Raw genomic sequence first — 23626 nt, forward strand, 5'->3', positions numbered from 1 at the left:
TTGAGGATGACATGCCACTCTATTTCTCTATTTTTCCTATTCCTGCATTTTACAAATATTGCGAATCAAAGAGGCCTGATATCCTGTTATCGCAAAAGAAGACATAACTGCAAGATCGCATGCAGCTTTCCCTATCTTTTACTCTGGAAGTTCAACTGGATGCAGTTACAAGTGCTGGGCTTTCATAGCTGCCATGGGCCAGTTTTGCGTATCTTGGCGGCAATAAGGAATCCACATGGGCGAAGTAGTCTTGCTCCCTGGATGGCTCCCTCAATACTGGTGCATCAAGGACAGAGTCAGGAATGGCGTCAAGAGTTTCCTCCAAGAACTGTGCAAGTGTCTGCACATCCAAGAAGCACAGCAAATGGTTTATAGATCCAAACAACGGCGCAGAGCAGCATGAGAACATGTTACGGTGTGGATATTGGTATTACTGGAGAAGGCCAGCAAAGAGTGTACTCTTTTTGATAGCTTACCTTGCAATGGCGCAACGTAGAATCAGCCTTACGTTTCCACAAACTATTACCAGGCTCTGAGTGAAACAAATGTAACACTGGCTATGTCAAAAGAAGTGCTTCCGTCAGTCATCAATGAACAACCAAGTGTTTGCATAATATCATGTACGTATACAAAATGATGAAAATGCTAATACAGGTGATATAGCAGCTTAAACTAAAATACTACTACTATTATTATGAAGCAAAAAATGCAGCACTTGAAACTGCTACATCTTGATTAAGCAGCTGATAATCAAGGATTAACAAATAAATTTTCATTACCATTGCAAATGCTTTCAAGAAGTTCACTGTCTTTTACCAACTTTCTCTTTTTTTTTCTCTGTTTTTATTATAAGGTATACACTGCTATTTAATGCATAGAAGCAAACAAACTAGAAAGCTCATGCTTTCACACTGCACTACTGTGCACACCGTCTTCTAATGAATTACATTATTACAAGGTGAATGCACTAAAGCCCTCAAATTAAGAGAACTTCAACAAAGTACAGAATACTATGCATAAAATAGCAAGCAATCTTCAATACCACTGCTCCACGTGATCATAAAATTATGCGATCTGTGTCATTAAATGTTAGACTCAACGCTTGTATGAAAACAAAAAGGGAAAGGAAGAACCTTCACACCTTAACAAGTTGCCTCACGTTTGGCCTGCTGATGCCATACTGTCCAATTATAGAATCACCATAAACTTGGTAGCTCTCAAGCATCTAAAGCAGAGTTCAGTCAATAGAAGAAATAGCTCATAAAAGCCAAATTCGACACTGATTAATGTTAAACCTGGCGACGTGAAGAGCAACGCGTTGGCATGCCATAAATTTCACTATCCACGTGCCCCAGCATATTCCATGGACTGCAACATTTATCCACCAAATACTATTAGAACAATAACTGATATTGGAATTAGCATCCCCTACGTAGTTTCCGTCAAAAAAGGAAAACAACAACAAATGGGGTCAACATTAGAAGTTAATGTTGATTGTTGAAAAGGGTACAATTTTTTATTTAATGATAGATACGAAGGAGGGAGGGGATGGACCTTCAACACTTTCACCAACAGTCTTTTTAAGTAGCAAAAATTGGTAATTTACCAGGACGAAAGAGGTTTCCTTGTTATTGGTCTTTGGCTTGTCATTCAGCCCCGTGGTCCGTTTTTGGATGGGCTGGTTGAATTGCAATATGTGCCGCATACAAGCAATTGAAATTATGTGTTATTGTGTATTCCCTGTTCAGCACCTACCATAATGATTCTGTTTAATGTTCCTAAGTAATGGAAACCATCACGTTCAAAGTTGAAATACATTTCAGTACAAGATGAAGAAGTTCACAATAGCATCTTTACTATTATAAAGATCTGAACTGGTGGCCCCCTGTTCACCTCTTAAGAATTACGAATCCGTGTTCTCGCTCAAGCACCATTCTTGGCCTCCTGTTTTAATTCATTATTCTTCAGCAACTATTAAGAAAAGTACTGGCCAATGAGTAGAATTAGGTATTGGGGACCTTGCAGCAGATTGGCTATCAATGATATACAAATTGAAGGATTCTATCAGAATTGCCAGTCGAGCTTATGACCTCTCGATTGCCAGAGGGGTGCAGATCTCACCAGCTAGGTTGAAGGCACATTGTGAATAAGTGGGGATGACCATCTTATCAAGCTGGTGCATCATCTATGACTAGTATAGCTACCTAGTTACCTGCGAACAAAATTGGGTGGTACGTTCCATAACATGGCCTGACCCTTTTCTAAAGCCGGCAAGTGTAGTTCCTGAGCCCTGGTCAGACCATTTTGGTCAGAGTTGGCCATGACCCATGTGTAAGAAGATGGCAATCCCTTCATTTCTACATGATGTGGATCTACCACTCAAAAAAAAAACATGGTGCAGATCTGGTCCTTTTTTCCGGTTCTCCAGAAATGAGCTTCAGGGTTTTGTTTGCCCGTGTTAATATGTTACTCTGAATCTCTTTAAATTTTCAAAACTATTGAGATGCATGAAATGAGAGTTGAGTTCGATACAGGAATTTTTCACAATCAAAATGGAAATTCATACTTATTGTAAGCAGCACGACCAACCATAACTTGATGGGCGCCTTGTCTTACGGATGCACTAACCTGCAGCCAAATGAAGGTCTTCAGTGCAACTCACTACTGCAATGTTACAAGTGATTCAAGGTTGAGAAACCAAAATGGTTTAATCCTGATAAACTGTACAGTAATGAAATCCTGATAAATTAGCTTGTAATGTGCTCGGTAGGAGAATAACCCAACTAAGCCATGCAAAATGTCAATAACTCTGTATCTTGAGATCCCTTTATAGATATATCCAATTCAAACCACTTCAATAAAATAGCCTCATGTGTAACAAAACAACAAATGATTCTCCAGCATAGAAATGTTCACGAGTCATGAATATTGAAGAGATGAATGCTAGAGAAAGCATGGCATGCTAAATCACCATGTTGTGTACTCCTATTGTGGAGAACCACTATGACAGAGCACAGAGGGGGCAGGTGCAGGAGGGGGCATGGTAGAAGTCCTAATATTAGGGGTCAAGTTATTCTACCGAGCATGACACCAACGAGCTGGTGATGATAGCATCTACCAGAAAATCAGACGCACGACCTCTGTCATGGGGCTTCTAATGCAGACAAGAAAAACAGCAGCGGCGACATGTCAGTTTTTGGTGCTCAGACACTGGAGGACCGGGCAGGTTCAGCGACACATTACCAAACCCCGACAACACCACCCTTGCTGCACCAAGTGAAATTGGACTCAACCCGAACTGATAAACATACTGTTCAATGTGGTCATACAGATACCAACTTCTAAGAATTGCAACAACACAATTAGAATTTGACATTCCCATTGTTACCTATTTTTCACAGTAAAAGGTTCAGAAGTTAACTTACTTGTTCAATAGTCGTTAAGCCTCCATTTAGTGTAAAGTGTACCTCTGGGAAGTCCCGCAACAAAGCATAATAGTACTCATATCTGCAACGATATCCACAAGAAAGCCAGCAAATTATAAAGAAATACTACTGACTCTAATCCGAATTCCAACATAGCAACCTATTAATTAAGAGGTACAAAGGCCAGTATCAACTAGTCAGAACTCAGCCTTCCCCAGAAGTAAACTTCCATTACTGATAATACAGTCTGGGTATGTAAGCACCAACAAACTAAGCATGAATATTTCGACAAGCAAAGCTGGAACCACATAATAGTATCAGCATGGCACATAAAGGGATGATTCTTAGTGTCAACCATTTATTACTGTTTGTACCTATGTCTTGCGGGCTTTAAGGATATTGGTGTTGCCATTGTGTATATTCTATGGATATCTTTGCATGCAAAATGAAAATGGAATCAAGCGCAAACATACTTTAAAGGAGGAACCTTCCGATTCTCCGCAGGACTGAGGCCACTGAGCAACGCCTTCCGAGCATGGATAATAAAATGCCTAGTTGGTGACTTAGAAACAACTTTATCTACAAATGTACCTGGTGAAATGTGAAAACAAGTTAATTGCGCTTATTAAAAACATGTCACTATATGTCAGCAGCCGGCACCCAGCACATGGGAAAATATGTAACCATCAAGATAGAGATGAACTTCCAAAGAGAATTGAAAAAATCAATAATAATCCTCTATAAACAAGCTAACTATACATGTATAAACAAAAATCCAGAACTAAGGCACTGAAAAAATGTGTGTTTAGCTCATGATTAATTGTTTTTTAAGATTATATCATAGGTTTACTTATTCTGTAGTTACAAAAGCATATTATTCGATTGCAGTGCACAAATTCACTTCCTAATATCTGGAAGACTTTAATGGAAAATTGAGATACTTTGAAGAAAACTCACAAAGTTCTTCATAGGAGTCACAATCGTCAACTCCAATTCTGCATTTAACACTGACAGGGACGTCACAATTGGCAGCAATAGCTGACATAGCATCCCCTACAAACTTCAGGAATCGTATCAAGTCTTATGCAGGAGCAAAAGGAGCAAGCATTCATATTACACCATGGTTTTGTAGTTCATGAGGCAAACCTCTGGATCATACATTAAGCGAGCACCGAAGCAACCGTGGCCAGCAACTTTGCCGCTGGGGCAACCACAACTAACACAAAAGTCCACAAGAATTTGTAAATTATACAAAACTGTAGAATGTACTGCATAATCAGACATGACTGAGGCTGTTACTTCAGGTTGATCTCATCATATGCATATCCACTTGCTAATTCAGTTGCCTTTGCCAAATTGTCAAGATTACTTCCACCAATTTGTAACACAATAGGATGCTGTTCAGCAGGAAATGCTAAAAATCTATCCTGCATATTTTGAAAATTAAAATTACATACCAACTTTGCATATGATTGGTGAGTATAATGATATAAAAATGGAGTAGATCCACTTTATTGATTCATTCATTTCCAGAAAACAACAGCTGCCAACAATAAATACAAATGAAAACTAAGTCATACTAGTGATTTACATAGTAATATCAATCAATACTGCAGGCATGTTTATCAAGTTGAGGTAGCTCCTACACATGTCAGCTACAACATAGGAAGTCCACTGCTGCTTTATCATGTAAAAACAATGAAGGATCATTTATCGTACTTCCAGTAGTTGGAATATGACTTCATAAATTCTTGGATGCTATTCATCAGACTTTACATGATGGTATTGCATGAACTTTGACTGAAGGTGAAGTCACGTTATTTAACTGTTCAGGCTTACTCCAATTTATGTAAGAATGTAGATACAGATTAAAACTAGATGTCTGAAGTTTAACCGAACTGATTTCTAAACAGAATATGAAGCACGTACTGAGGTTCAGCAGAATGTCATCATTGGTTCTAAAATAACCCAATGGACATGTCAAGTTCAACTCCACAATGAGATAGATTCTGGTCAGTGACTCAAAAAAGTATTTCAGATAGCTCATAACAATTTAAAAGAAGTGCATGGTGAAAAGCACAGCAGAGGAAATATATTACACATAATCAATTACTGTGAAAACAGAGCTGAAAATTGCACGTGTCTTAAAAGAAGCCATGAGCTGCACGACTAGTACACACATAATGAAACTGGAGAATACACACGACTCAAATTTAAATGCAACCAGATTTACCACATAAAGCACACCATCTGATAGGTTATATCCTCAAAGCTATGATGCATTGTGTATATTCTTAACCAATTATTTTAAGAGTGTTTCTCTTGTGATCTCTTCAAAATGATTAGGGGATACGATAACTGACTATCTCTGAATAAATTGTAAATATAACCTTATCTAGAGCATATGACCAGTCCGAGTCTACCATATGTTTGTCTTTAGTAACAGATAAACATCACGCTCTCTACAGAAGTTGTTGCTTGTGAGTTGTGAGTAACTCTATCTGCGCACGTCACATTACTGGCCTCTACTTCTTGCACAAACTCCATTGATCATAAGAAAATAATTCTTTTACAAATTTAAAATTCTATGGTCGAGGAGCTTGCCATATTAGGTGATATGTGGTCAAGAAAACGGTGGTGATGTAACTATTATCGTATGAGTTCCCTATTTCTATGGTCGTGGAGTTTGGCGTGTTACCTCATCCGTGATCACGCTAACAGTCAGACATAACATGGGTTGTACCATGGCGCCAGTGAACGAAATATGCAGCACAACTGCGTAATATGGTATTTTCCCAGTGCATTAATTTACACGCCTCTCCAAGAATCTCCCTAATCACTTCTCAAATATGTTTCACTTCTCCCTGGAAGCTCATGTCATTGTACTGTACAATTTTTTTTACGCGAAACAGTTACCGTACTTTTTTTATCGGACCATACATTTGTTACTATACTGCCATCTTGATGCAGCTCGACTAGTGTAATCAATGCCAACATGAATCAAAATATCATAGTCAGGTTCGATGAAATCAGTTATCCCAAAGCACTCAAGCTTAATGGCACCCAACCAAGAAAGACCAAAAATGGCTAACTCACCAACTTATCTTTCTGATGCACAATGGTCTCAGCGACCACCATCTCTGTGTATAACCAGGCGTGCCTCGATATCAGCCGCGCGAGCGTCCTGTAGTGGTTGTCTGTCCAGTCCATCATCGGCGCCACGCTGCGGGAGCAGGGGGATGGGAGCAAGAAAACAAGTATCAGTCAGCTCCGACCATGGCCAGGTACATTGACCAACAATCCCTAGTCCCTTAGAGATCTGATTCCGCTCACCTGAACAAGGGAGGAAGGTACTCCCCGGGGGGCAGAGAGCTCGCAGCGCCACACGGCCGCAAGCCGTGAGCGTGTGACAAGAACCGCCCGGGCCGGCTGCGGAGGAAGAAGATGCCGGGCTTGGCAGGCACTAGTGACGGGAGCAGGGCGTGCCACGCGGCGGACCTCATCGCAATGGTTATCCGAGTCCCCGCTCCCGCGCGAGGCGGCGCCGCTTCTCGCGCGTTACGCTTGGGTACTGGCGAGTGGTGCGGCGGCTCGTTACAGCCTTGGCCGGTCGATCTGAGGCGGCGGCGGCGACTGTGCAAGCGTGTAACTCTGCGGGCCAAGGATGGGGCGTGTAACCGTTGGCAGCGCAGCTGAGGTTGCTGCCAGACCACCCGAGATCAAGTCTCGACGTGGACGTGTGGTGTTTGTAAAATTTCTCCTATAAATAAATGTCAACGAGGGTTAGTTTTTGGATTGGTCTCATTTTTTGTAAGGCTGCGGGCCACTTCGAGTCAGGTTAACGGATTTGCAGTGGAAACAAGCTCCGGGCGGGAGGAAGCTACGAAAAACTGTTTTTTCCTACATTTTTTTATTGGACACGTCTAGCTCCCTAGCGTTCCCTGCCGGCCTCCCTAAAAACGTAAATTTTTGTTCCCCTATCTCAAAAAAGGGAAGACTGGTCCAGCCCCTCTCCCCGCGATCCCCACCTGCCCCCCCCCCCTTCACGTGATTTGGCACGCCAGGCCCCACCCCACCATCCCTCGGGCCCCGCTTCCAGGCGCCAGCCAAAGCCTTCCCTCATCGCCTGCGCCTCCTCCCCATCTTCTTCTCCCCCAAGCAAGAAAGGGCAAAGATCCTCCTTCCCAGATCCAAGAGCTTCACAAGGCCTGGAATGGTGGCACACACGCTGTGGATCTAAGCAAAAAGAAGAAGAAAGAAACACTAGTAGAAGAAGCTGATTCACAGGGATAAGTCACCAGATTTGCTCACCTTCCCTCCCCCCTCTTTTGCCCTAATCCCATCCTTCAAATTGGCTTTTCATGATCCATATTGCCTTTGATTTTGCTGTAATTATGTTTCCCTAAGCAAGTGCTAATGGTATTCCTGGGAACAAAATATGATACCTTAAGCAAAAATCCTGATTGAGGAAAAACAGTGCTTATAAGAGGATGAAAACAGTGCTATCATGCTCTGTTTGCAAAAATGTGTTACAATTATGTTACTTGCTTATGAAATTGTTCTTGGCAAATTACATATTCTGTTTGAGCAAAAACAGTGCTAACTTGAAGCAACTAAGTATATGATATACACACAACTTTGGTAACTTATGACATGGCAAAACATGAACCTTTTTGTACTTATAAGAGGATGACCAGTGAGCTCAGTATGAAAAAAGAAGGGCAAAAGACGAGGCTTTCTCCTAGCGGGTCATTTGCTATATGTGGAGCAAAACAATGGTTGATGGGAGCAACTTGCATTATAATATTAAGCAAAAACATAATATTGTGCAAGCAACTCCTGAAGAAGCTACAAAAACATTCCTCTTAGGCATTGTTCTTTGGTTCAAACAGTGAAAATGTGAGAAGAATATAAGTAAATGTGCAACTAAAAAACAAGAGAGATTGTTGCGTAGTTTAATATACCTTGATTATAGGATATCATTCGGCAAAAGACTGTTGCAAATTTATTGGAATTTCATCCTGCAAGAAAGAAAGGACAAAGAAAAGTCTTGTACCAACAACTATCTCAGCTGCAAACGTTACTTCAACCAATTGTGCAAAATGGAAACAACATTGAACATAGTGAACATAGCCAAACACACACAAGTTTGCTGCTAGTACAAGAAAGGTGAAAACATAGGTACTGAATATAAAGGGCAATGTTGCCCATAACTGCTAACTTAAGTTTTTTCTAACACAAAAGACGCTCTATTCTTTCTCTCTGATTTTGGTGTGAATTCCACAAGACACTTCGAAGTAGCACTTCTATGCAGGAGGCTTGCTTCACCAAATCAATGTTGCATGTGTTTAATAAAAACAAATAAGAAAATATATTATGATACACAAAGAACAAAGCTATGTTATATGTTCAAAATGTTTCATTGGTACAAAAAAATCCATGGATGCTATCTGGTGATTAGGCAATTCCTGTGTGGACATAGTTTTGCATGGATTTCTCACCTTCCATGAATTTTGCAATTCATCATCCATAAAACTGGTTGAACACCAATTGCCCGACATTGTTATGTTTGAACACCCAAAAAACTGGTTGTGAAAAATGATCACATTAGTTCCTTAATTCTTTATTTCTGTTTAAGGACTTCCTGAATAACTTGCCTGACATATATAGTTCGACTTGCCTGGCTGTGTTGTTTGGATTGCCTGATAGTGTACTTTGAATTGTCTGGTTATGTTCAAATGTTTCCTTAAAAACAAAGTGAATGCTATCTTCTGATTCTGGTGTGCTTGGGTGGCTGTGTTATTGGCTTGCCTGTATTTACTGTGCTACTTGCTTGCATCATTCGGCTGACTTGCTTTACCTTTTTCATGTTGAAAAATAAACAGGTTGACAATGATTGACCTGAATGAGGAACCAGATGAAAATAATGGTGATCCTATGTACTGTACACAACATGTTGCTGGAAATGCAGAATTTGTGGCAGAATCACCTAATCTCCCTATCATGCAAAAGGTCGGTGTTGCTGCTGCGGAAGCAATGGAGACAGATGCGCAATGTCATGGGAGAGGTGCCCCAGGCAATACACAAGTACCTGCAGCAGTAGTAACTGAGAGTGATGCTCATACCCTTGATGGCACAGGTGCTGCAGGTGATACTGGTGGGACTGTTGGTAATGGTTTGGATGCTGAAAATGATGATGAAGCTTGGTCACAGCCCAAGGAGCCGTATGTGGGTATGAGGTTTGACAATTTCGAAGATGCCAAGGAACACTACAATGCATATTACTTGCAGATGGGTTTTTTGGTCAAAATGAATACTTCAAGGAAGGATATGAAAACTGGGGAGTTGATAAAACAACAGTTTGTTTGCAACAAGTTTCGAAAGTCTGATGTCGATGACGGAGGGGCAGAAAAGATTCCTGTTCTAGATGACATTGTTGAGCAAACAAAAGATGATGGTGAAGATGAGGATATTGTCTTTCTTGATGATCATGGTAAAGCCAAAAAGAGGAGCAAGAAACAAAAAAGAGATAAAATTGTGCAAACTGGTTGCAAAGCTAAGATGGTTGTGAAGCTAATAGATGGCAGATGGGAGATGATCTACTTTGTTGGCGAGCACAACCATTCGTTGGTTGACAAGCCATGTTTGACTAAGTATTTGTGATCACACCAAGGGATCCCGCCAGAAGAAAGGGCCTTCCTTACTCATCTTCATAACTGCAAATTGACTACAGGTTTTAAACCACACCCCCCCCCTACCTTCTAACTTTAACAACCTGGACATGCAATCTGATAGTGTGTTTCTTGCTCCATCAACATCTGGCTGATTTGCTTGAAACATGTGACTGATTTGCTTCAAACATATACCTTAATTGCTTGATAATGCCATTAAATTGCTTACAACAGTACAAAAAAAGATAATGCCTGATTTGTTTAACACTATGGTTGCTGGACTTGCCTAATATTTACCTGTTTGTTGCTCAATGCAAAGTTCCTACTTGCCTAGTTTTTTTATCTGTAAAACAAATTTGATGTTGACTCTAAACTTGCCTATGATTAGTCTCTTTGTAGCTAAAATGTACGATAATACTTGTTTCTGGATGAGCTCAACTTGCCTATGATTGAAATTTTTGTTGCTCTCTGATGCATAGTTAAAAAAGTAGATTACCCCCTGGTTTGCTTTGTGTAATTTGCTCATGTGTAACCTATTGCATTCTGTCGTACTTGCTTGTATAGCTTCATGAATTGTCTGAGCTTTGCATTTGAGTTGCCTTGCTGAAAAAAAGAAAAGAAACTATTTTTGATACTGTTTTTGTGTAAAAAAAAGGATTGACCACCATTGTGACTTCATGTCGACAGGTCGTATGATGCACATCATGTCAGATTTCTATGGGTCAGAACTCATTGTCCCTTATACCACTAAGCACATTACGAACCTCAAGACGGTCTTTAACAATGATACTACAAGAGAAGGGGATATGATTGAGACAGTTGCTTTCTTTAAAGGTCAGTAAAAAGAGGATCCAGATTTTTTTTACAAGATAAAATATGATGAGGAGGACAGGGTTGAGAATATTTTTCGGGTCGATGGTGCAGCAAGGAACCTACGTGGAATCTTACCATGATTGCATTTCCTTTGACACAACGTATATGACTAACATGTACAACATGCCCTTTGTACCATTCATTGGGATTAACAGGCATGGGCAGTCATTCATGTTAGGGTGTGGTTTTGTTAGGCAAGAGTTGGCGTCAAGCTTTAATTGGCTATTCCAGACCTTCCTTGAGGCAATGCAAAATGTAGCACGCACCAACATCATAACCGACCAAGACATCACAATGGCACAGTCAATTAAAAAGATCTTCCCTACAAGTGTGCACTGCTGTTGTCGCTGGCATATTATGAAAAAAGCACAAAAGAAGCTTGGAGTATTGTTGGGGCGAAACCCTGGCTTGTCCGAAGATTTCAACAACTATGTTGACTTTAGCTTGACGCTGGAGGAATTTGAGGCAGGGTGGTGTGAGCTGATGATGAAGTATGAGGCTATGACTGACTCCCACTTTGAGAATCTATACAAATACAGAGAAACATGGGTACCCTGTTACTTCAAGCACCAATTCTTCCCTTTCTTGCAGTCAACTCAACGCGGTGAGGGGTTCAATGCTGTTCTTAAGCGATATGTGAACCCCCCACAAGTCCATTTTGAACTTCGTGAAGCAATATCAGAAAATCCAAACACACATACTATTCCGAGAGGGTTCAAAAGATTACATGACAGGGCATTTGCAGACTGAAATGTGGTAATCTTATCCAATAGAGAAGCAGGCATATGGATCATATACTAGGGACTTATACGAGAAGTTTCATGATGAGTTTCAGTTGACTACGAGGTACAACATGCGACCGCATGGTGAAAACTTGTATGAGGTTTACCCAAATCAAGAGTGAGTTGCTAAATATCGTTCTAGGGACTATTTTGTCACGGTGGAAGCTAGTGCCGGAGACTACAGATGTGACTGCTGCAAGATTGAGAGGGACGGCATGCATTGCTGCCATATCTTGAAAGTTTTCAACCAACTTGGTGTTGATGAAATCCCAGCGCAGTATATACTTAGAAGATGGACACCTTTGGCAATTTCCAATCCACCCCCTGCTGTCGAAGATCAACCCGATGAGATGCCACCATAGTCGAAGAAAGAACTCAGGCATGCAAATTTTATGATGGATTTTGGTAGTCTTGCTCGGGTTGCTAGTGCATCAGATGCTGCAACGGATATTGTAAAGAAACATATGCATGGTGCATGTCATGAAATCAAAAATGTCAACATGTCAAGGAAGAAGAAGACGGCAACACCGACAAGTGGGCCCACTAGTGGTCCCCCACCATCAGCTGGTGGTTCTGCACCACCACCGAGTAATACTCGGGCAACTAGCGGCCCTGCGGTGCATCCTGAAGGACCTGCACAAGCCCCCTCTAGTCCTAGGCAGCAACCACCTACTTCTGCACCGCGGAGAAAAAACACAGCAACGCTAGCTGGTAGCTCTATGAGTGAAGGTGGACATCAACAAACAAAGTCGAGGGTTGCACCGATGCACAGGGGGGATGTACCATTGCCCAGGGGCCCTCCAATACAAAGCTGGTGGCCTGTACAACAACTATCAGGATATGTGCCACTAAACAGTGGAGCTGCACCGCACCTTTTTGGGGGGTCAACAATGACAAGGCTTGCACAAACAGTAAGAGGGGTTGCGTCACAGGTTTTGGGGGATGCAACACTAGCAAGAGGGCCTGCGCCACCTCCTATGGGTCCTAGACCAGCAACCTGGCCTAAACCACAAACTATGGGGGCTATACAACCATCGCGGGGGCCCAACATAGTAAACACAATGTATGTGACTATTCCTGGCCTTGCACCATCGCTGGAGCATCAGCAACAGTTGATGGCGGGACAGTGTCCCAGTTCTTCAACTACGCAAGAAGAAAGTGGCAACGCACTTTCGTCTCCTATTGTGAAAGCTCCTGGTGGACATGCACACCAACCACTCAATATTGCATCACTACATGCAGCTGTTGCGGCCGCGCAAGGTACTTCGATGGTTGAACCACAGTTTGGAAGACCTACTACCACACCTGGCCCTGCAATTCCTAGAGACCCTCCAAAATCAACTACAAAAGGTAGGGCAAAGTCAAAAAGAATTCAATCAGCAGTTGAGCTCCATCCGAAGAGAAAGATCAAGTGCAGCTATTGTGGGTCTGCTAACCACAATGGTGCAAATTGCACCACCAGATTAGTGTGATGGGCACACAAATGACCAGATGGCTGAAAGATATGTTGAATGGCATTGACAATTTGCTACTTTCTGTATGGTCCTTTGTCTGAACTATTATTTGAATTTCTATCCCACTATGTCTTTGCAAGTTGATATGTTTGAACATCCAAAACTATTATTTCCGGTTTATGGTCTCTTGTGAGTAACTTGCCTCACATTAGAATTTGAATTTCCTAGTTATGAGGTTTGAGTTGCCTGTTGTGTGCTTTGTATTGCCTGGAAAAAATGTATACAGGCAACCCCCCTAGTGGTCGAAAACTTACATGCAGAAGATTCTATAATGCTGAAGATGCAATAATCTCCTGGTTGTGTAATGATCATAATATTTATCTTTTATGGGTTCTTCTGAGTAACTTGCCTCACATTAAAGCTTAAATTGCGTGTTTATGCCATTTGAGTTGCCTGGTCCAAGTTATTATACAGGCAACTCCCCCGGCGGTCCAAAATTCACAATGCAAGAAAAATTCACATGCATTTCCATGATGCAGTACGCGTGAGGGGAGAAAAAACCGACATGTGCTAAATTGAGGATGGCTTTCCATGGAGCCTTATTGTGCCCGTTGTCAACCCATGTGTTGGTCAGTTGTTTCCTGATGTTTGGAACATCCTCAGCTGTGAATTTTGGAATAGCCATTGCCTCCCAACCGTTTGCTAGCGTAAGAGCAAAAACACCACAGTCGAACCTAAACATATTGAAAAAAAACTTTTCTAGTTAGCTAGTTACTCTATGTAGTACTGTGTCACTTGTAAAAATTTGAACAAAAGCAGAGTTTTATGTGAAAAATGGATGCTTACTCAGTTTTTTGTTTTGGAATGTCAATGTTGGTAAGCCCAAAGTCATCCAACGAGACGTGGGAAGTGGCGTAGCGCTCTTCCCATAGAGCCTGAAAACTTGCAACCATTTTCCTTGCGCAAACATCTAGAGTCTTGTTCTGGAGCGTCCTCCAAGAATCAAGAACCTCAAAACGTCGGTCCCTTGTGTTCACATTAAAAATCCAATAATGATTGCCAGTAACTGGCTTTGTCTTGTCAATGTTCTCTAAAACTGGGAACATAATATGTTAGAAAAAACAACTGGGGTTAGTAAAGAAAAAAAGGCAACTTCAAATACTTATACACGTGCAGAGGTAGTATCGCACCTGCCAAATGATGCACAGGCAAGTTATGCAATTATGTAAGCAGCTTGCCAGAGAAAGCATTTCATGAGTGTAGGCAACTTGGCCCCTAAAAATATTTACATTTGTGTGAGAAAGATTTGAGCAGAAAAAGTGATATATAAAAAAAGTAAAAAATACAGTGGTAAAAAATCAAGAAACCATTAACTTACCATGTCTTTACGGTCCAAGCGATTCGATTTCTTGAACCAGGAAATGAGCTCCTTGCCGTTCAATTCCACGTTTTGCATCTGAACCTGGCGAAAAAAGAATACGGACATGACCATGACCTGTTATGAAAAAAAGAAAAAGAAAGAATCGCAAAACTACAATATTAACTGCTTCATGTTTTCTTATCGAGAACCTGAGGGGATCACGAGCTTCTTTGAGTCTGGTGGCAAGTTCATCATTATAGATTCTATACCAACTTCCATTACATGGCTCAAGACAAAACCTTCCTTCTTCATTGAGTTTGCAAGATCCCTAACCATGACAAAGTATTTGCCATATTCAGTTACCCTTGGGCTATAGGGAAAAAAAGACATTCAGCTCACAAAATCCTTCCCTGAATTGCCTACCACCATGCAACTCAGGAAACACATGGGGGGCATGGTCATATGAAGGAGAAAAATATTTCAATAAGAATTTTACGCGATTTATTGTCACACTAAGCCAATTTTCCTGATTCTATAAATGGATTGCTTGTAAAAACAGTTTGAATTGCCTAGATAACATGGTAAACCTTGCCTGGGAAATGGTGCATTGTGCAAAGGCTGATAAAAAATGCAATGATATATTTTCATACCTGGTATCTAGATCTGGTGATGCTTCTTCATTAAGTCTCCCATGCAAGATAACCAATGCATACAATCTATTTGCTTCAGGTTTGGACATGTAGACTTTCTTCTCATTATAGTCAATGAATGGGGACCTCTTGCAAGGAGGTGGCTTGATAATCCTTCTCTCGAATTGATGTGGAGGGATATCTCCTGAGCTACTACTGCTATAAATCTTGCTGCCTGATCCCACTTCTCCTTGGTTGAAACTTTTTTCAGGTGTTTGGTATTCATTTGGTGAGGAGACGCCAACTGAACAGTTTGCATCAAACTTACTTGCCTTTCCTTCTGCTTCTGCACACGGTTCATCTATGCCTTCAAGGTCCAACACATAATCGTCATTGATTATTTCAAATGATTGATGGGTATGTATTGAAAATTCCTTGAACTCATGCTTAGAAAATGTGCTTGACCCAACATGTTGATGTGCTCTGTTGTCTACAGATGATGTGGGCAAATCATCTATGCCTAGATCGAAACTTGATGTTGGGCAGTACTCTTTATAAAAAGCATTTGATCTTTCAGTGTTCCTTTGCTGAAAATGTTGTCGATCTGTCTTTGCTAAAGTGTGATATGTGGAGTTGATTTGGGGATTCTTGCTGTTTGGATCAACAAACCTTGCTAACAGCTCACTGACATCTAGAACATTGATTTCTAGTGCATTGGTTGTCTTCCCACTAGCACGCATGAACTCACGGTACCGCTCCTCCACATCAGAGAAATGGGAAGTGTTCCCCTGGCCAGTTGCTTGTATTACTTTTGAAACACTCATGTCCTTAGATTGGGCAATCACAGTTGAACAGTCAGGTAATTTTCCTAGGGCTTTTAGCAACTTTTGTTACAAACTTTTTCCCATGGTTACAGCGATGTCATCTTGTATCCTTTTGATCTCCATACATGACACGAGAGGGATGTTCTCTTTCTCCTTTTCCTGTCCTACATAATTCAATGTTGCAGCCTCTGGTGATGCCTTGAAGTCTTGCACCTTGGCACTCTCGATAACATTGGATGACTGCAATACATTTCCTCGAGACGAAAAAGGCAGTTGGCACCTAGTGGTTGTGTTCCACTAGGGTTTGTTGTGCTTACTGCCAGTGAAGGTCCCTTTTTAAGTTGAACTGGTCTTACTTTTGTGGGGTCAAGTGTTGCCTCTGCAAGACTTCTCTGAAAGGCAGCTGGTCTTGCTTCCTGCTTGGACTGACTTGCCAGAATATGTGATCCACTTGCTTGACATTGGGAATAAAATTTAGCAGACTGCTTTGGAGCTGCCCCTGTAGATACTGCATCATCTCCATCTTTGCTGCATAGTGGTACTGCTGAGCTTGATGTCGTATTGTTTACCACCTGTGTTTTTTCATCCCCATGAGTTGCATATTTTATTTTAGAATTTGCCTGCTATTGCTGCTGAGAAGGCCCATATTTTTTTCATGGATGGCTGCCTTTCCTTCCCCCTGGCCATATCTGGAATTTTCGGCGCGATATGCTTGCTGATGCATTACTGTTTCATTCATCACAAATGGCTCTAATATGAAACTGGCAGTTTTCTTCATCTTCTTTGATGGCGGCAGTGGTGGTAGTTGGTTTTGACCAACTTTCTTTGGTTCTGTAACTTCATTTAGAGCGCCAATTTCTCTCATTATTTTCTGGCGAATCGGCTTTGGGCATATTTCCTCAGGGTTGAAGGTGAAGACCATATCCAAGTCTTTTTCCCTCAATAGCTCTTAAAAAATCACCCTTGCTTCTGATGCAATGGATCTGTTATCAATATCCAACATTTCTTTCACTTTGAAAACAGGGGAACGTGGCTTTGGGGAAGCAGCAGTTTTGAACTCTATCATCACAAGTTCTATGATGGAGATGCTATCTGCCCCATCTAGTCCTTTTGGCTTTCTATCTCTCTTCTTTTCAATTAGAAATTGCAGCGTGCATTGTCCATCATCATAGCTGTCTAGTTTTCAGCTGCGACATCCTCATCCCCACCGGAGCCACCATTGTTGCCTGAGCCACCGTTGCCACCTCCATTGTCATCATCATCATCATCCTTCCCCTGCCCATCATCTTCCTTGTCTTTATCATTCCCATCACCTTCTTCGTCATCATCGTCTTCCTTTCCTTCATCCTCTTATTTTTCGCCATCCTCTTCCTCTTCATCATCTTCATTGTACTTGTTTCCATCAGCTCCGTCTTCCGTCCCCATGTCAACACTTGCCTCCTCGTGGTGATCCACCGCTTGTCATGCTCCCTGACTACTTGGTTTCCCCTGAACACCACTTTGTTCCTCCTCGTTTACAAAATCATCACCATCATCGTTGTCCGAACTACCATCGCTATCGCTTTCATCATTACCTTTATCCCTGTCATCTCCCTCACTTTCACTATCAACTCCCTCGCTGTGATCGCTGTCGGAATTAAACTCCTCCTCCTCACTTGGTAAGTTGTCTCTGCCGGCTGGTACTCGATCATGGCTTCTCTTAGACTGTTGCCTGCTTGTCTCCGCAGTAATAGGATCTGCCTCCCTTGACCCCATTCATCATCATCAATCCTCCTAATCCCAGTCACAAGCTTCCCCACTGCATGTGAAATTACGGAACACATTTCGTGCACCAACCCTGTGAGCTTCTTTTGCTTCTGCAAAACAAAAAAATGGATGGTAGAGAACATGATAAGTACAAATCTTCTATCGAAGAGTCAAAGAAATGGGGGAATGTACAAATGGGAATGAAAAAGGAAACAACACTAAGAGGGGAAAAACAATTGCTGGATAACTTACTGTTTTGTCACACGACTCGGGCAATCTTATGGCAACAAATTTGGTGATGTGGTCCATACTGCCAAACAAGCTATCATCCGCACACTGGGAAAACTCCGTCTTGAGCTGGTGGTTTATAGTCAAAGAAGAAAAAAAACGAGTGACAACAATTCTGGCACTTGCATATCAAAAGAAGTGGGAAATGAAGAAAATGGTACTGCTAATTGTCTGAATTTGCCCGCATCCATTATCCCACTTACCTGTTGCCTACTATCAATGTAGTGGATACTTAAGATTTAGTATGCAACAAAGATGCAGGAGTGGTATGTAACTTGCTAGTTTTCAGAACATAAATTGGCTGTGTTGTTGGAGAAACTTGCTATTGTTTAACATGTAAATTGCACACAAAAAAGAGCTAAAAATGCAATGTCTGCCTACTATTCATTTCCAAAATGTACTACAACAGCTACCATTAGTACCAACAATCCTTCCTGTAACATTATCCAAGTGTGTGCATGACAACAAAAAAGGTTCGAAGAAGACTGAAAACTACTTGAAATATATGTAAAGCAATTTCCCAAAAAAATTATATTAGCTTGCTTGGTCTTTCAAAATGAATTGCCTACTCTAGCATGGTAGTGTTGCCTAAAAACATATCTCCTAAAATAGAAAAATGAAGTTACCCGCAAATTGCCATATTCTCCCGGAGCCTTCCTGTCCTTCTTGATAACTTTGGAAATTAAATCTGAAGTCCAAACTGAAACCCTTGGTACCAAGTTCGGGATTGGCTCATCAACATCCAAAGAGTCTACATCCAACAGCTGCATCATGACAAGAAAAAGAACACAAAGTTTAAGTTAGCTAATGATTGCAAAAAAAGAAAAAAAGAAAACAGTGGATGCTTAAAAAAGCAAAACAACTTGAAGCACTTACAACGAGGTGGAAAACACAGCAACAAACATCCTTCTTGTTGCCACGTCCTGAAGTGAATGCAAGCTTTAGTTGATCAACAACAAACTGGCATATATTGGTTTCCATTATTCCATTGACATCCATGACTGCCAGGAAGCTTTTTTGGGAAATACTTAAACTAGTGGAAGGGGCAAGGAAGCAAAAAAAAACAAGAGCTAGCCAAGCGCGGACAAAGTCATCATCATGAGATCCTCCCATATCTTTGATCATCTTGCACCATGTTGTGAGAGTTGGGGAGTTCTTGGAGGTGATATTGTAAATACTGCACATTGCCTTTGTGATTTCAGACCGATTCTCAAAGCACACCTTCCTGCCCCTATTTGGCAAACCCCATATCCTACGGACACTTGCGGCATCTACAGGAATCTTCCCCCTTTCTGGAATGACTATCAGTGAAATCTATGGGTCGTAATGCCTCATTATCCATTAGCTAAGATCTCCGGGCATGCTACTCGCTGCAAGGTCTAGAATGTCACCAAATTCTTTTCCAATGATGACACCCTTTTGGTTAGGAACCAACTCCTTGTTCAACTTGAAGAGCCTTGTAGGGGATGCCCTGTTCCTATGACCCTATTACACAGGGGAAAAACAAAAAAAGGGAATTAGCAAATAATGTTCATCACAGGATAGGCAACTTAGGCAGCATTGCTGGGCAATTGTTTTAGTAAAACTGAGGGAACTATGCAAATACCTTAGTTCCTCCCGTCTTCTGGCATTTTGGTTTTGGAGGTTGGTCAACGTCTGCACCTTCAACATTTGCATTCCCAGCATCTGCAGCTTGGCTCTCATTACTAATAATATCATCAGGATGCTTCCCCTGTGCAATAAATGCTTTAGTTCTCTGATGCTTGTACCCAGTTATTGGTGCACTGCTCTGTGGTTGGAAGATGGAAAACACATAAATCAGTAAAAAAATGAAAAACAAAATTTGTTCTATACAAAGTGAACATAAAACTTCCCGAGGATGTGCACACTTGTGTTTGATGCTCTTCATTGCCATGAGATGCAAGGTCATCGTGACTTGATCCAGTGGGTCCATTCTATTTTGACTTATGACTTGTCCCAGCCATCTATTTTCTGTTGCGTATATAAAGGACAAACAATGAGCATCATCATAAAAAAAGAAAAAATGGTTCTGAAAAAACTGTATATCATCCAACAAAGTCATTTGACTAAATTCCTACTAAACTAAGCAAAAAAGCAATTTACAAAAGTAGACAGTGAAAATGGTTGTAAACTATTTGATTTTCACTATGTTACAACATTAATACAAACTTAAGTAAACATGACTACAAGGAGCAAGAAAAATTTGTTACATATTAGGCACCTGGAAAAAAACACATATCGTGACTACTAGGCAATAGATGATGGCATGTCAGGCAATTGACTCACAAAACTTGAGCAATCCTGACATTGCACAAATGCACTAGGCAAAAAATAGATGATGGCATGTCAGGCAACTGACTCACAAAACTTGAGCAAGCATGACATTCCACAAATGCACTAGGCAAAAAATAGATGATGGCTGATACGCCTCCAACGTATCTATAATTTTTGATTGTTCCATGCTATTATATTATCCATCTAGGATGTTTTATATGCATTTATAGTATATTTTATATGATTTTTGGGACTAACCTATTAACCTAGAGCCCAGTGCCAGTTTTTGTTTTCTCCTTGTTTTTGAGTTCTACAGAAAAGGAATACCAAACGAAGTCCAGTTGACGTGCTAATTTTTGATGATTTTTTATGGACCAAAAGAAGCCCCGGAATAAAAGAGTTGGGTCAGAAGAGTCTCGAGCCATCCACGAGGGTGGAGGGCGCGCCCTACCCCCTGGGCGCGCCCCCCTATCTTGTGGACGACTCGGAGATCCCCCTGACATAAGACCAACGCCAAAAATTCCTATAAATATAGAAACCCCCAGAAAGAAACCTAAATCGGGAGTTCCGCTGCCGCAAGCCTCTGTAGTCACCAAAAATCAATCAGGACCTTGTTCCGGCACCCTGCCGGAGAGAGGATCCCTCACCGGTGGCCATCTTCATCATCCTGGCGCTCTCCATGACGAGGAGGGAGTAGTTCACCCTCGGGGCTGAGGGTATGTACCAGTAGCTATGTGTTTGATCTCTCTCTCTCGTGTTCTTGATTTGACACGATCTTGATGTACCACGAGCTTTGCTATTATAGTTGGATCTTATGATGTTTCTCCCCCTCTACTCTCTTGTAATGGATTGAGTTTTCCCTTTGAAGTTATCTTATCAGATTGAGTCTTTAAGGATTTGGGAACACTTGATGTATGTCTTGCATGTGCTTATCTGTGGTGACAATGGGATATTCACGTGATCTACTTGATGTATGTTTTGGTGATCAACTTGCGGGTTCAGTGACCTTGTGAACTTATGCATAGGGGTTGGCACACATTTTCGTCTTGACTCTCCGGTAGAACCTTTGGGGCACTCTTTGAAGTTCTTTGTGTTGGTTGAATAGATGAATCTGAGATTGTGTGATGCATATCACATAATCATAACCACGAATACTTGAGGTGACATTGGAGTATCTAGGTGACATTAGGGTTTTGGTTGATTTGTGTCTTAAGGTGTTATTCTAGTACGAACTCTAGGATAGATTGAACGGAAAGAATAGCTTCGTGTTATTTTACTACGGACTCTTGAATAGATCGATCAGAAAGAATAACTTTGAGGTGGTTTCGTACCCTACAATAATCTCTTCGTTTGTTCTCCGCTATTAGTGACTTTGGAATGACTCTTTGTTGCATGTTGAGGGATAGTTATATGATCCAATTATGTTATTATTGTTGAGAGAACTTGCACTAGTGAAAGTATGAACCTTAGGCCTTGTTTCCTAGCATTGTAATACCGTTTACGCTCACTTTTACCACTTGTTACCTTGCTGTTTTTATATTTTCTGATTACAAATACTCATATCTACCATCCATATTGCACTTGTATCACCATCTCTTCGCCAAACTAGTACACCTATACAATTTACCATTGTATTGGGTGTGTTGGGGACACAAGAGACTCTTTGTTATTTGGTTGCAGGGTTGTTTGAGAAAGACCATCTTCATCCTACACCTCCCATGGATTGAGAAACCTTAGGTCATCCACTTGAGGGAAATTTGCTACTGTCCTACAAACCTCTGCACTTGGAGGCCCAACAACGTCTACAAGGAGAAGGTTGCGTAGTAGACATCAATGGCATGCCAGGCAACTGACTCACAAAATTTGAGCAAGCATGAGATTGCACAAATGCACTAGGCAACAAATGAGGGCATGTCAAGCAGCCGACTCAGAAAACTTGAGCAAGCATGACATCTCACAAATGCACTAGGCAACAGATGAGGGCAAGTCAGGCAACTGACTCATAAAACTCGAGCAAGCCTGACAACTTAATCACAAAACTTAAGCAAAGACATGTCTGCAACAAATCATGAGCGTCGTAACCCCAACACCCAACCTCATACACACACTTTCAACAAAGGAGCCTACAACATCAAACATTGCCTTTTTCAAACACAAATAGGTACATTTGTTGCATGTAAAAAAGGTACTAGGCAACATATGAGCAGTTGTTGGGCAAGTCAGCACATCTACAACCAATGCACGAGAACATCTCCCTCCCTCTCCCTCCACACACCACGACACTTATTGAGCATCACCAAGCCTTCAATGCCCCTTGAATCCTATCTCACTAGTACCCAAACCAAATCTAAACGAGTGCTTAATCCGTTCCTAATCAGTTAACCTATGCATCAGTTAATCTCTTACAAGGGCAAAAGTACTAAAGTACTCATCGATTTTGCCCAATCTCGGCGCATCTGACAAGCCTACACAATGGGATCGATGAACTAACCTGGGAGATTTGCTCACGGCGATTCTGCCCTCCGCACCAACAGCACGGTGATTTTGCTCCTCCGCGTCAACAGCACGGCGAAGGCGTGCGCGTCGTTCCTCCTCGGTCGCATCTTCGGTACTTCAGCGCCTTCCGCCCCCGACTGTTGTGTGTTGCGGTTGTAGTTGTATGGCCCCGGTCGCCGCACCGACGCGCACCTGGCCGCTTAACCCCTCCCTTCACGCCGCGCATGCTATCCCTTTCCCACTCTGGCGGAAGACGGCCGCCGAATCGCCGCGACGCCGCCCGCTGCTCCAGATTTGGGGGATTTGGAATGAATGGGATGCACTCCCTGGGCTCGAGAGCGGTTTCGAAATAAGGAGACGGAAGTGGAGAGGGGATAAGAACTAGAGGGACCCACGATCACCCAAACACCCAACGGGACTCGCCCCCGACGCCACGACCAGGTGACACCTGCGCACGCATCAATAACGGGCAGCGGTTTCACCTGGGAATCGCGCAGCCGCGCGATGTGGATCGGACGGTGCAGGAGCGTGTGTGCTCTTTAAGACTAATGAGCACATCTACACTTTTTAGGTTTTAGGTTTTTTTATTCGTTTTTATTCGATTATTAATGGAATTGAAGCTTATTTACTGCTTTTCTGGCAAAATGTCAACATGGTGTACTTTACTAAACTCAAATATGTTACATCATCAACTGTGCTGCCAAAATGGAAGTAGGTGCCTCTTCGGTTGGTGACTAAGAGCATCTCCAATGGCTTGTGTATGTGTGGTTGTGTATATGTTTA

The 23626-nt window shown here is 41.7% G+C and overlaps 1 protein-coding gene across 6 annotated transcripts; it reads right to left on the minus strand.

Moving 5' to 3' along the window:
• On the minus strand, positions 1 to 7087 carry LOC119363958 (tRNA-dihydrouridine(20/20a) synthase-like). Of its 6 annotated transcripts, none has more exons than XM_037629337.1 (12): positions 6759 to 7087; positions 6522 to 6648; positions 4725 to 4852; positions 4572 to 4641; positions 4383 to 4485; positions 3899 to 4016; positions 3426 to 3507; positions 2567 to 2628; positions 1296 to 1368; positions 1142 to 1225; positions 477 to 532; positions 1 to 276 (listed from the first exon to the last, which is right to left on the minus strand). In XM_037629337.1, exons 1-12 carry the CDS (start codon positions 6926 to 6928, stop codon positions 183 to 185), a joined length of 1167 nt encoding a protein of 388 aa, XP_037485234.1. In that variant the 5' UTR covers positions 6929 to 7087; the 3' UTR covers positions 1 to 182. The 6 variants fall into 6 exon arrangements, with proteins under 6 accessions (XP_037485234.1, XP_037485232.1, XP_037485237.1 ...); XM_037629335.1 differs by having other exon boundaries at positions 477 to 553; XM_037629340.1 differs by having other exon boundaries at positions 477 to 557.
• Positions 7088 to 23626: the final 16539 nt, after the last annotated feature.

The sequence above is a fragment of the Triticum dicoccoides genome, chromosome 2B (genome assembly GCF_002162155.2).
Source record: "Triticum dicoccoides isolate Atlit2015 ecotype Zavitan chromosome 2B, WEW_v2.0, whole genome shotgun sequence".
Classification (NCBI taxonomy): domain Eukaryota; kingdom Viridiplantae; phylum Streptophyta; class Magnoliopsida; order Poales; family Poaceae; genus Triticum; species Triticum dicoccoides.

Coding starts and splice junctions, on each gene's coding strand:
- LOC119363958 (XM_037629334.1), bottom strand. CDS start 6,928: ATGAGGTCCGCCGCGTGGCACGCCCTGCTCCCGTCACTAGTGCCTGCC. Junction 1,369..2,566: donor GGTCGTGCTGCTTACAATAA/GTATGAATTTCC, acceptor TAAATGTTGCAG/TCCATGGAATATGCTGGGGC. Junction 341..476: donor CTACGTTGCGCCATTGCAAG/GTAAGCTATCAA, acceptor TTGGATGTGCAG/ACACTTGCACAGTTCTTGGA.